Genomic DNA, 13,581 nt, shown 5'->3' on the forward strand with positions numbered 1-13,581 from the left:
TGCGCAGGAGCTGCCGCAGCCAGGCCCTGCCTGGAAGACCGCTCCATGGCTGTCTGTCCGCCAGCAGCCCGCGTGCGGGCCTGAGGCGGCTAACAGCACCGCCGCCTGGATGGGCCCTGTCCAGGGGACCGTTCCATGCCCGTCTATCCATCAGCACCCTGCGTTCGGGCTTGAGGCGGCGGGGTGGCTGATGGCACCGTGGCCATCTCTACGGCGACAATGGTCGACCCTCCGATGCAACATCCAGACCATCTACCGGGGCACACAGGCCATGCAGCTGCAACTTGTCCAGCACGAGCTCAACATCGCGCATTGTCAACGCCCCTTGTAGCGTCGCATGGAGCCTAGAGAAGACACACTGGAGAGGCACCAGCTGCTCCATGGATGCGGACTAGGCTTGGATCCCTCTGAGCGGAGCAGGCTGTTGGTGAGCCCAATTCGATCCGCTAGAGAGCAGGCCTTGGAGATGTATGCATCTGCCTTGTACGTTTGGAGTTCCTGTTGCATCATTTTCAGCGCTGCGGCGGCAAGGTAGGAGCAAAGGCAGCCAAGCTTGCCTCAAAGGGCACCAGTTTCAGCGCTGCGGCGGCAGGGAGGGGGCCAGAAGCAGTCCTTCGCTGACCCCCTCTGAACTCGGCCTCCCAACACCTGGGTGATCGTGTACGGTCGTGGCGCAAGACGTCATGGTCGAGGCTATTGCGAGCCTTGCTATTTCTTTTGTTGCCTCATCCCAAATGATCATATCTGCCATCATCATCGTCATCCTCGCTCCGACAAGGCCAGCGGAAAGGCTTGTCATAGCATGAGCCATTGCCTCCCTGCCTGAGATCCCGGTTGCGCCGGTTGTTGTCTTCATGCTTGCCGTTCCTGTCTTGCTCACCGCGGCCATGCTCTCAGTTGCCACGGCCTTGGTCACGATCTTCTTCCTCATGTTGCTCCGGTTCCCATGGCGGCTGGGGTAGCCGTGCGGAGAACTTAGAGCGCGCATCGGAGGGAACGCTGTCTGGTACCATGTAGCGCAAGGCATAACCTCAGTGCACATGATTGAAGCTAGAGGGGTTGTTGATGGCGCCGTCTAGATCGTATGCTGACGCCGTGTAGTCCTCCAAAATGCCCAGGTGCAAGAAGACTTCATAGCGAACTCTCTGTTGCCAGCAGTCCGGCTACGATGTGGTGATGGTGATCGAAGATGACTTGTTTGCAGGCCGATGAGTGAAGATCAGCCACACTCGCTTGGGGACTTTGCTTGGATTCGCCATCCAAGCCCAGAGGTCGATGTGCCTGGTGTTAGTTGGCTGGACGAGATCCGTGTTGATGTACTGGAGGGCACATCGCGTGCCAATGATCCTCTTGACGATGTTCGGCATGCATGCGTGAACCGGGATGCCGTCGAGGTAGAGTCGCACCCAGAAGAAGATGCGCAGGCCGAGCGTGTGGCTTAGGCTGCGCCATGGCCACAGGCAAATGTCGATGCTGCGGCCCTGGAAACGCTCGCGGCTGCGAGCTGCTACACACTGCTCGGTGTTGATGAAGTGGATGAGGAAGGGTTCTGACTGGTGGAAGGTGACAACAACCTCGCCCGTTGAAGCCGCAGCCTATCCCTTAGGAGCTCCTCAATCTCACAGGCGCCGACCCCGCACGGGAGGTGCAAGGCCCAGGGAACCAGAGCTGTCCCCTCCCATTCCCTAGCATCCTGCTCTAGGTCAAACGAATTAGGCACAATGATGGTCTCCTCATCGGGGCGGGTGTTCGGGTCTCCAATTGCCATCTGGTGAGCTACCCTCGACGGCGGCAGTGGGGGTGGCGGCGGTGGCGGTGGCGGTGGATGTAGCGTCTGTGGTGGCAGATATGGAAGTGGAGCTTGTGGCGATGAAGATGGCCAGGGTGGCAGTGGAGCTTGTGGCGAAGGAGGTGATGGTGGAGGATGTTGTTGAGCGGTGACCGAGGACGAATGGCGGTGAGCTGGCCGGCGGCGGAGATCGGGTGATGTATGTGGTAGTGGAGGATGTGGGCGTGCAGAGGCTGAGGGTGAAAGGCGTTGAGGCGTCCGATGGCACGAACCAGTGGCGGGTGGGCACGGCTTCCTACAGAACTTTTCCCGATGGCCCGAGCAGTGGCAACAAAAGCAGCGCATCGAGTCTCTGCAGGATGCCGCCCGGTGGTCTCTAGCCAAGCAGTTGAAGCACCTTCCAGCAGTGGCGAGGTGGAAGGCCTGGAGCGTTGTGGTTGTTGTGCGCCTTGACTCCTCACTGCGCAGGCGGTCATGTCCAGCGTCGCGTCGGGTCGGACTGGGCGGCGTGCGCCATGTTGAATGTCGCCTGCGCCTCCTGGCTGGCATCCACTCCTGGGTCGCTGAGGCGGGACGGCGAGGAGAAGGGGCCTGGTGGAGTGTACTGCCATGGCGTGGCCTTGACGTCTCCTCCCTACAGTAAATGCGCCACGGCCGTGCTGCGCCACCGGAGTGAATGCTTCGGTCTTGGGGGTGGGGGAGCGCAGTGTCGCATTGGGGGAGCTGGCGACTTGGTCGTTGGGGAGCATTGACTGCCCCCAGATGGTCTACCTCCTAGTAGCTTCATCCTTGATCCCCGCTATCAGGAAGTGGATCCGCCGCCGACGCCACCGAATCCGCTGCCTGCGCCATCGGATCCGTCACCTGCGCCATCGGATCCGTCACCTGCACCTGTAGATCCGACGATTCCGACACGAAATCGAGGCTGTCGAGGTGGGGCCGTCCATGGCGCGGCGGTGGGGGAGGCGATTGATGGAAGAACTTATCCCAGGAGGATAGGGGGTGGGGGTGGCTAGGTGTGTTGGGAGGTGGGGCTAGCGCTGGGGTAAAGGATAGTCGCGGCAGTGGATGCGCGGCGGCGCGGCATTCTGGAGGCGTGGCAGAGGCAGGGGACAGGTCGGGGGTCGGGGTTGGGAGGCACGGGGCTACCGTCCTGCTTGATTGAATCCTCCAACAATTTTCCACTTCACACTTATTGCAACATAAAAAACAAAAGCATTGCAACATCTCACGAGCTACAACCCAAAAAGTACCAGTTGGGATGGTTATGGTGGTTGCACTCAGAATCAGAAAGAAAGGGGGCAAACAAACAAAACTGATGTACTCATCACGGCTCGCGGTGGTGGAAATGAAGGCCGTCGAGCTCGATCGAGACGGCGATGAAATGATAGTGCTCTAGATTGGCAGTCCCAGTCGATTGTCCCGCTGTGAAGCACTACCGTAAAATTTATGTATCACATCTGGCATGTACCGCTGAAGATGCCCTTGATCTTGTCTTACCTTGTCTGTAGATAGAATTTTTTGCCATGCGACGTCTTTTAATCGCACTATTTTATCTTTACACAAAGTATACCGCATCTCTGTCTTTTATGCGCACATACACACACAAGTAAAATGTTTCACAACCTAGAGACAGCACCGAACTGCAGATAGTTCGTCAACTGCCTTCTCAGTATCTTCCCAGCTGGCGATTTGGGTATGGAGTCGACAAACAGCACCTTGCGGATCTTCTTATACGAAGCTACCCGCTTCGCGACATGGTCCATGACTTGAGCCTCGGTGACCTTGCTTCCAGGTTGCCTCACAACAAGCGCTATCGGTATCTGCCCTGCCTCCTCATCAGGATACCTGCAAATACAGTTAAACTTTTATTCCTGCCAAGAACCCTGCGGATAATAATTGAGCAGTCAGACCACTTGTGTGCCTGCTAGTCGGCAGTCTTTGTTCTAGTATGTCAAGTTACATTCAAAATCTAGAATACATGGCGCTGAAAAAAGATTAAGACGAGCTTGATTTAGAGTATGTTGAATTTTATGGTTCACACATAAGAGAAGAGGCAGCTGTGAAAGAAACGTGGTCCCATTAGGTTACAGTTTATGATTTTGGTGATTGACTGAGTGATAACATAGTCATTAGGACTAATATTTTATCGAGCATCTATGTTGTAGGTCTTATAGGTTCCAAGAATGTAAACCAAACCAGCAGATCCAAATCAAGATATTCAAAGAATCCAAGCCACAATATCTATAATTATTCTATGGTATCTACGTCACGGTATTCGAATCATGATATTCAAGTGACGGTATCCAAACCATAGTGAAAATTCAGAGATGTAGCATTCAACTCAGAAAAACATGTAGCACCGATGGTCCGACAGGGCATCAGAGCAAGCATCAAAGCTTTTGGTACAACGCGCAGAAGGACACTGGATGAGCTGATAGGCATCAGACAAATGCAACAGATCATCCGATGACTACAATAGGCGGCTGCATATGAACAAGATCACCGGATGCTTCGATGGTGCTTATTTTGCGAGTGTCAGATGAATGGGTGAAGATAAGGCGTGTGAGAAGCACCGAATGATCCGCCGCCCGTGCCGCCCGTGTTGAAGTGACCATCGGACTAAGCATATTTACTTTGAAATCATCCAGAGAGTTCAGGGCCAAATTTCTTCAGCACCGGATGATCTGATGGTGCCATCGAATAAAGCGTCGGATGATCTGACGCCCTGTTGGATGAAGTGTCGGAGCATTTTTGTGCAGGGAGTCCAACATATGCGTCAACGGGGGCACCAGATAATCCGATGACTACCCCAGGTGATCATAGGATCATCTGATGCTCACATTTTCAGCTAGTCGTTAGAGCAATGGCTCTTTAAGACTACTCTTGAGCTATTTATACCCTCTACTCGTCTACTCGTCTATTTGGAGTTGCTGGAGTGTGCACAAGTCCATTAAAGATCAAGACTCATTAAGAACACATCCATACCACCAAAAGTGCAAAAGTAATAATCCAAGGTTTGGCACAAGCTTAGAAGAGTGATTAGTGCTAGGATAGGCCTGGAACGAGTGAGTGCAAGATGTTGCTACCTTGTGATTGGTTCTAGGAGTGAATCTAGCTTATAAGCTTGGTGCGTCGGCAAGTCTTCGGCCCTCCAGCTTGGTATGGAGCAACATCGACAACCGTGTACGTGGGATGAGGAGCCCCTTCCTTTCTGGATAAGCTCCATAGTGGTGACGGCATCAAAGTAATAGGAAGAGAGGGAGTGGTGAGCCTTGCCTTTGTGGCAAGCTTCTCATCCGGCTTGGTGAGAGCTTTTGTGGCGAGTCCAAGACCTTAACCACGAGAGACTTGGTGAGCGGGAGCATATCCTTGGTGGAGCTCTAATATGAATAGGGGTGTCATTTGCCTACCGATACCATGGGATAAATCGTCGTGCCAAGCTAATCCACTTCTTTACATTTCCGTATTTCATACTTGGCTTACTCTTTTTTTAAATAATATGTATCTTGTTAGGATTGGTCTATGTTACAAAAACTCTTTGTGGGTGGAAATTTTCACTAGATCAACCATAGATTCACATCTAGATAGTATGATCTTAGTTTATATTTTTTATACTTTGTAGCGGAAGCCATATATTAAGGTTTTAAGTTTTGCCTAATTCATCCTTCCGCTACGAGCATCGATTCCTTACAAGTTAGTAATAGGACATGACATGATAATTTTATGGTTCACGTATCAGAGAATTTCAACAACATGAGAGATTGCCAATCAGGTGTTCTAGTTGACTCACGGCATGACTGCAGCTTCGACAACTTCTGGCAATGTTTGCAGGACAAGCTCCAGCTCGGCAGGTGGAACCTGCAGTGTTTTTAGTACAACGTGGAAAATGATCAGTCTTGGAATAACTGCAAGGACTCGGCATTTGTTCTGAAATCTAAAACTAAGAGTAACCAAATTAAACCATAAACCTGGTAGCCCTTGTACTTGATGAGCTCTTTCAGCCTATCCACCACGAACAGGAACCCGTCCTGATCGATGTAGCAAAGGTCCCCAGTCTTAAGCCAGCCTTCAGAATCGAAAGTGCTAGCGTTCGCTTCGTCGTCGCCAACATATCCTGCAAGCGTTGAGCTGAAAAACATGGGCAAATCTGGATGCAGGTGCAGAATCCCAAGCTGAAATGGAAGTTAATATGAACAGCAGCAGCTATCCGTCTTTGGTTACCAGTCATGACGGCAGGCCCTCTCACAAATAGCTCCCCTCTCTGCCCGACAGACAGGGGCTTGCCAGTTATGTGATCCACAATCTTCACCTCTACGTTCTCCGAAACACGGCCGACGGAGCCGATGCGGGTACACTCTTCCCGGTCGATCATCCGTGAGATACCACCGGCCTCAGTTGAACCGTAGCCCTGAATGGGTGCATCAACACTTTCAGTTTGAAAGGAAACTGCATGATGGCATTTCTCTTTTTTTTTTTTGAGGCGGCATGATAGAATTTCTGATACAAGGAAATCAGCATCATTCTTTGCTAATTCCTTTGAGCAGGAAGAATTGCAGAAAGCAAGATCCGCTGGAGTTTGGAATTCTTCTTAATATATACTCCCTCCGTCCCAAATTATTATCCATTTTGGTTTTTCTAGATACACACCTTTTGACATGCACCTATATATATACTTATGTCTGATACATAGCAAAAGTGATGTATCTAGAAAAGCTAAAATGAATAGTGATTTAGGACGGAGGGAGTACTAAATAAGCTGTGCGCCTTGAGAAAATTAGATCAAGACCAGTGAATCGTAGAGTTCAGAATTGACTCAAACAAATACCTAGAATGAAGCACAGATAGACAAAGGGAAATCGCATAGTTTTCAGAATGAAGTACAGATAGACAAAGGGAAATCGCATGATTTTCGGTTAGAAGATGACGTGTACACACAACACACCACTATATGCAGGCACTGAACTCATACACTAGTGTGTGCTTCTAGCACACGCATATGGATAGTACCGTTGAAAGTAAGATTTTTGTTTTGTTTGAATCAAAGAGTTAATCCCATGGTCAAACAGTTAATCTACTTTGCCAACCAATGTGTAGGAACAATTAACAACAAATTAATATATGAAATGTAAACAAACACACTAGTGAAACCCAATCGCTGTCAAATTTTTCCCCGTTTTATATCAATTAAATTGTTCTCCGTGTTGATCTAGCAACACATAACTTGTCTTGCGAAATTGGTGAAAAAAAAAAAGATCCACATAGGTTTGTCAAATGAGGTACAGTACGTCAGTATATTAAGATCCACCGAAGTCCTCGCTAACTTTTCTAGAGTCAGCACACATTGGTCGTCTGTGAGAGATGTATGCTTGTGACATTGGACCCCAGCAAAAAATGCAATTCGATACCGCGACCTACCGGATCAAATAATTATCCGTTTCTCTATCTCTTCCAAAAAGTTATTGCTAGAGAAAGAGAGAGACAGAGGAACTAACCAGGTCGAGAGAGAGAAAACTAAGGGGGTGTTTGTTTCTTTAGTCCCTCCTAAAATTTCTGTCACATCGAATGTTTAGATACTAATTAGGAGTATTAAATATAGACTAATTACAAAACTAATTGCACAGATGGAGACTAATTCACGAGACGAATCTATTAAGCCTAATTAGTTCATGATTTGATAATGTGATGCTACAGTAAACATGTGCTAATGATGGATTAATTAGGCTTAATAGATTCGTCTCGTGAATTAGCCTCCATCTGTGTAATTAGTTTTATAATTAGCTCATATTTAGTCCTCCTAATTAACCTCCGAATATTCGATGTGACATAAATTTTAGGAGGTCCTAAAGATCCAAACACCCCCTAAATGAATCTGTTTTGTTCGTCCTTTATGCTTTTGCGTAAGAGGTCTGTACTTTTTTAATGTTCAAAGAGCATGTGGGTTCAGAGTTGAAACTGTTCCTCTTCTTGAACTTTGAAGTTGTGGACAAAAAAGACTTGGAAGACTTAGGCAGCCCAAGTTTAACACGTATTCCGAGCCACATGCGATGTATGATGTTGCAATGAAGGGTAGCAGGATCAACAAAACCTTACTTTTTTTTTCCAAACCTCAAGCCCTACCTAAAACTGCTAATGGTGTGAGAATCGCTCAAAACCAAACCAAACCATATATAAAAGAAAATTAATTTCAAACCACACCTACCAACCTATTACTCTTATATATCTAAACCAAACCAACTAAGTGGTGTAAAAGACCACAAACCAAACAAAACTACATCTCTCAAACCGGTTCTAAACCACTTAAAACATTTTTTTCCATATATATCATATCATGTAGATCTAGCAGTACCAATTTGCACAAAGTATCTGAAGAGACATCCCTAAGCAATTTCAGTAAAATTCGTTAAGTTTTTAAGGTGTGACACGAGATTTTAGTTTAAGATCCACTTTCGATGTGGGGTCCACGTGTAGATCTAGGCATGCTAATATGCACGAAGTAGCTGACTGTCATTCTAAGACATCTCCAATAAATTTTAGTTAAATTCGCTAAAATTTTAAATGTGTGAACGTGAGGTTTTAATTTTAGGGTCCGTTTTTGACGTGAGGCTCACGTGTAGATCTAGTCACGCTAACCTGCAAGAATTAGCTGATTGTCGTTCTGAAATATCTCCAACAAACTTTAGTTAAATTCGTTAAAATTTTAAGGTGGATTTTAATTTTAAAGTACGACTCTGCGACATCTCCTATTTAGTTTGCGATGCGGTGCTGGTACGACGAGCTACACATCCCCGTCTTCTCTGGCCTAGACACTAACGGCGCCATGCTTGGTTTGCGGAACTAGGCCGTCCGGGTCAGGGCCGCCCTGAACAAGAGGGCGCTAGCTATCACAGTTCTGTTTGCGCTATGCTCGTCAACCAAAACTTTCTCCACCGACTTGCAGTTGCAGTGGCAGCGCTACGCGACGCGCCCGTGACCTGGCCAGGCCGCTGCCGGAGCCGCCCGGCCTCCGGCCCGGACGGGGACGCACCTCGGTGTAGTAAACAACTTTACCATTGACTTGGCACCGAACCAATATAATTTGTACGGAATATAACATAATATATCATCAATCGACAATATGAGAAGATAATGCTAGTGGGCCCCGAAAGGATTTCAAAAAGGATCTGTGTCGACTTGCGGTCGACTGTTCAGCCTCCTGCCTAATTAAATTGATTTTCTTAGCCATCGATCATCATCCGAATCCTGATCTTGGTGAGCTTGTAGTAAGAATGACACTAGGATTATTTCAACGAATCAAAAGTCAAGTGGTGAATCATGACGAGCTAAACAAATTCCGCCCTGCTTATGAGGTGTTTATGAGGGTGTTTCGATCCTGGAGTTAAAGTTTAGTTCGTGTCACATCGAATATTCGGAAGCTAATTAGGAGGACTAAATATAAATTATTTATAAAACTAATTATACATATGGAGGCTAAATGGCGAGATGAATCTATTAAGCCTAATTAATCCATCATTAGCAAATGGTTACTGTAGCAGCACATTGTCAAATCATGGACTAATTAGGCTTAATAGATTCATCTCACCGTTTAGCCTCCATCTGTGCAATGGATTTTATAATTAGTCTATGTTTAATACTCCTAATTAGTATCTAAACATTCAATGTGATAGGAGCTAAAGTTTAGCTCTGGGAACCAAACGGCCCCTATATCGCACTCCCACTGTCCTGTAAAGAGTGTCTTTTTTGTTCTAAGTCAAACTATCTCAAATTTGATTAAGTTTACAATAAAGAGTATAAACATTGATAGACTAAATAGGTACGCTATGAAAATATATTTCATAATGAAACTTGTTAGGCATCAAAAGCATTGATATATTTTTATATAAATTTAGTGAAACATAAGATGATTTGACTTAGGATAAGACTAAATGGATACTCTTCATTGGAGGTAGTAGTCGGGATGGTAGGTAAGACACTAGCTAAACTTTAATTAGGAATCCAAACAAATTCTCAATTAAAATTTGGCTAGCTAAAATTTTAATTGATGGGATCCAAACGGAATGTTAACGGAGTACCAAGAAAATTATCTTGAATGCTACGACTATCTCTGGTTAATTCTTTGTGACCTCGAAGCTACACGTGAAAACAACTGTCTTGTAAACACAATTAATGCTGCTTACCAGCCAAAAAAAAAATCAGCTTACGGGCACGAGTAGGTAGCCCACGCGGACCGTGATAGCTACATACTTGGCTCGCCATGACCATAGGAAGTTCATTAGTTTTCTCCCGCAAGAAAAAAAACAAAAACAGAAATTACAGGCACAATGATTTAACGGGGAATGGCTTTATTGAATGTTTCCTAACTTTTCTATATACATAACTTTTGTTACATTATATAAAAAAAAATAAAAAAATAGTAATTTAGAATGGAGGGAGTATTCCACATCTTAGGTCTCGTTTGAAAAAAGAGATTTTAGGATCCAGATCCCTATAATTTATTATAAACTTGTACTAGATCCTAAAATTTCTTACAACAATATCCTTAGAAACGGGCCCTTGGAATTTTACAGTATACAGTTTTTTCTTTCAAAAACATGTCATTAATATTTCAAGCTTATTGTTCACAAAAGATATTTTGGTTGGTTTCTTAGCTCTTAGTAAGGTGGAACTCACCACCATTGTACTTCTACAACTCAGCACTAAAGCAAAAGTGATGTCTAAAGCATTTATTGGCTCATTTGGCATGGATTCGGATTCTCAAAGAAATGATTTTGGAGACAGATTTATTCTGCAGAAAACAGTTTTTTCTAGCTTCAGGCTTCCTGAAGAACTAGAAACATTTCGAGTTCTATCTATGAATCATTAATCTTTTGGTAAGGATTCTTATGCTTCTCTCCGTTATTTGTTTTCCATTGGTATGATTGTCATGTTTCTGAAGAGAATCAGATTGCAGAAATCCTACAAAACGGCACTAACTATAAGATAGTGGACATTATTTTAGGCCATAATTTAAAACAATAATGCAGTGATGTCATAGTCATACTAGTCGATTTCAATAATTCCATTATTTTCATAAGCTGAATAGTCTACTAGAGCTTTGCGTTCAAAGTAAGGTAATGTTATTTAATTGATTTTGAGTTTTCTCCCTGCCCCACCCCAGAATTATGACTTTGATTTGTTGTGGTAGTAACACACTGGCACCCTACCCTTGTTTACTTCCCAAGTTGGGAGGTGCCAAATTGGCATTTTGCCATAAATGCGACACTGTAGCGTTTCGTTTGTATTTGTGAATTATTGTCCAAATATTGACTAATTAGGCTCAAAAGATTTGTCTCGCAAAGTACAACAAAATTGTGCAATTAGTTTTTGATTTCGTCTACATTTAGTACTCCATGCATGTACCGCAAGTTTGATGTGATAGGGAATCTTCTTTTTGTATAGTGTCAAAGTTGGGAGTTTGGAGGGAAGTAAACAAGGGCGATTGAAAACCACCAGCAATGCATCACCCCTGTATCAGTCATCATGGTATTTAAAACGAGGAACGTGGTACATGCTTCCACTAAATAATTATTGTCCTAAGAACATATCCTTTTCCCTCAACTATTTCTAGTTTGAGCTTGCCACTTGAGATCTTTCGAGTGAACCTGTGGCAGCTGGATAATAAACTGGAAATGTCTGCTAAGCTGGTAAAGCATTTTCGGTTGGTTAGCTGGAGGTCCAATATATGCAAAAGAAAAAACTGGCAAATTATCAATTTCTGATATGCCATTCTACCGCAACGAGGCTCACCCTGATTTGAGGAGTTTTTTTCACCAAACGACATTTTACGGGAAAACTAATTGAAGATTTTGAAGGCAACAAAAGACAATGAGCATGAAATGAAAGCGACATGGCCAAAACTTACCATGCAGAGATTCACGTTGGGGAATCGTCGCTGGAACATCTCCGCTGCCGTCGTCGGCAGCGGCGCGCCACCGCATACCACCCACTCCAGAGCCTCCAGGCCGCACCGCTCCTTCGCCATCCCCATCACCACCGGCGGCGACGCCGCCATCTCGCTGACCGCCCACCTCTCCGCTGCCTCCACCACCCCTTTCACGCCGCGCCGCGCCACCGTGTCGGTGACCAGCACCGTCGTCTGCCCCAGCGCGACGCCCTTCAGTGCGCAGTAGAACCCGAGGGAGTGGAACATTGGCGCACCCAGGAGCATCCTGTCGCGACCATGCCTCGGCTTATGGGCCAGAGCGTGAGCCCCCGCCAACATCGCGGTGAAGTTCCGGTGCGACAGCGCCGCGGCCTTCACTCGCCCGGTTGTGCCTGACGAGTACTGGATCGTGGCCGTCTCCGACTGGTGCACCACCGCCGTTTCCGGCGCCAGTACCTCCCCGCTGTCGTCGTTGTGCAGGAAGGAGCGGAAGTGATCGGAATCGAGCAGGACGGTGGGAAGGCCAGCCGGCAGCTTGGCGGCGGTCGATGACACGGCGAAGGCGACGGACGCGTCCGACAGGGCGACGAGGCGGGCGATCTCGGCGGCGGTGAGCGCCGGGTTGGCCGGCGACACGACGGCGCCGAACGAAAGCAGGGCGAAGTAGAGCACCGGGACGTCCAGCCGCGCCGGCGCGAGCACGAACGCGACGTCGCCTCGGCGGAGCCCGACCCGTGAGCGCAGGCCCCCCGCTAGCGCGCGCACCTGGGACCGGAATGCCGGAAACGACACGGTCTCGCCGGTGGCGGCGTCGAGAAGGGCTGGGTGCGCCGGGAGCGGTGACGGCAGGAGCGAGAACGCGAACACCGTGAACGAGAGTGGGCTATCCGTCGGCGGCAGCGGCACCGGCGGACGCAGGCTGCGGAACGTCTTGGTCTCCTTGCAGTAGCCGCTGCGGCCGTCCACGGCGCCGGGAGCGGTGGCGCAGCCGTCGGCGCTGGCCGCGGGCGGGGGAGTGGCCATTTCCTCGCGGCACTCTGTTGTTGCTGAGCGGACGACTTGGCACGGGGCGGACGCTGTGGTTAGTGATTTTGTCGGGTGGCCGTGGCTTCTTCGATTTTTTATAGACACGGTGTGGCTACTGGCTATGGTCAGAGGCGCAGTTTCTGAGGCGTATAATCTGGTCAGTGGCTCAGGCTACGGTACAAAAGTGTACAAGCCACCACGTAGCGTGCTAGGTGGCGTGTCAACAATTAATGCTGCTTACCAACCAACAAAAAAAAATAGCTTACGGGCACCGGTAGGTAGCCCATGCGGACCGTGATAGCTGCAAGTAATCGCCAGGACCATAGGGGGTTCATTAGTTTTCTCCCGCAAGAAAAAAAAACAAAAACAAAAATTACAGATTACAGGCACAATGATTTAACGGGGAATGGCTTTATTGAAATGTCTCCTCACTTTTCTATATACATAACTTTTGTTACGTATCTGTATCTATATGTAACAAAAATATATAACTTTTATTACGTATCTATACATGTGCATATAAAAAATATATACTAAGAAAAATCAAAATAAATAGTAATTTGGGATGGAGGGATTATTCCACATATTAGATCTCGTTTGAAAAAAAGGGATTTTAGGATCTAGATCTCTAAAATTTATTATAAACTTGTACTAGATCCTAAAATTTCTTACAACGATCGGGCCTGTTCGCTTCAGCTTATAAGCCGGCTGAAAAATTGAAACGGCTGATTTATTGTGAGAGGAAAACACTGTTTAGTGGCTGATAAGCCGGCTGAATAAGCTGAAGCGAACAGACCCGATATACTTGAAAACGGGCCCTTAGAATTTTACAGTATACAGTTTT

General features: G+C 47.1%; 1 protein-coding gene across 3 annotated transcripts; it reads right to left on the minus strand.

Moving 5' to 3' along the window:
• Positions 1-3,087: 3,087 nt before the first annotated feature.
• LOC101773471 (4-coumarate--CoA ligase-like 7) lies at positions 3,088-12,812 on the minus strand. Of its 3 annotated transcripts, none has more exons than XR_002676661.1 (5): positions 11,691-12,812; positions 6,014-6,200; positions 5,761-5,920; positions 5,583-5,650; positions 3,088-3,637 (listed from the first exon to the last, which is right to left on the minus strand). XR_002676661.1 is itself a non-coding variant. In XM_012844281.2 (5 exons), exons 1-5 carry the CDS (start codon positions 12,732-12,734, stop codon positions 3,409-3,411), a joined length of 1,611 nt encoding a protein of 536 aa, XP_012699735.1. In that variant the 5' UTR covers positions 12,735-12,810; the 3' UTR covers positions 3,088-3,408. The 3 variants fall into 3 exon arrangements, 2 of the variants coding, with proteins under 2 accessions (XP_012699735.1, XP_004962246.1); XM_012844281.2 differs by having other exon boundaries at positions 5,761-5,906; positions 6,077-6,200; positions 11,691-12,810; XM_004962189.3 differs by having other exon boundaries at positions 5,761-5,906; positions 11,691-12,809.
• Between the last annotated feature and the right edge of the window lie 769 nt (positions 12,813-13,581).

This window comes from Setaria italica, chromosome III, assembly GCF_000263155.2.
Source record: "Setaria italica strain Yugu1 chromosome III, Setaria_italica_v2.0, whole genome shotgun sequence".
NCBI lineage: Eukaryota > Viridiplantae > Streptophyta > Magnoliopsida > Poales > Poaceae > Setaria > Setaria italica.

Excerpts from the sequence above, each read along its gene's own strand:
- LOC101773471 (XM_004962189.3), bottom strand. The coding sequence starts at position 12,734 with ATGGCCACTCCCCCGCCCGCGGCCAGCGCCGACGGCTGCGCCACCGCT. Across the intron at positions 6,201-11,690 it reads CCAACGTGAATCTCTGCATG|GGCTACGGTTCAACTGAGGC; the intron begins GTAAGTTTTGGC and ends GCACCCATTCAG. Across the intron at positions 5,651-5,760 it reads TCAAGTACAAGGGCTACCAG|GTTCCACCTGCCGAGCTGGA; the intron begins GTTTATGGTTTA and ends AAAACACTGCAG.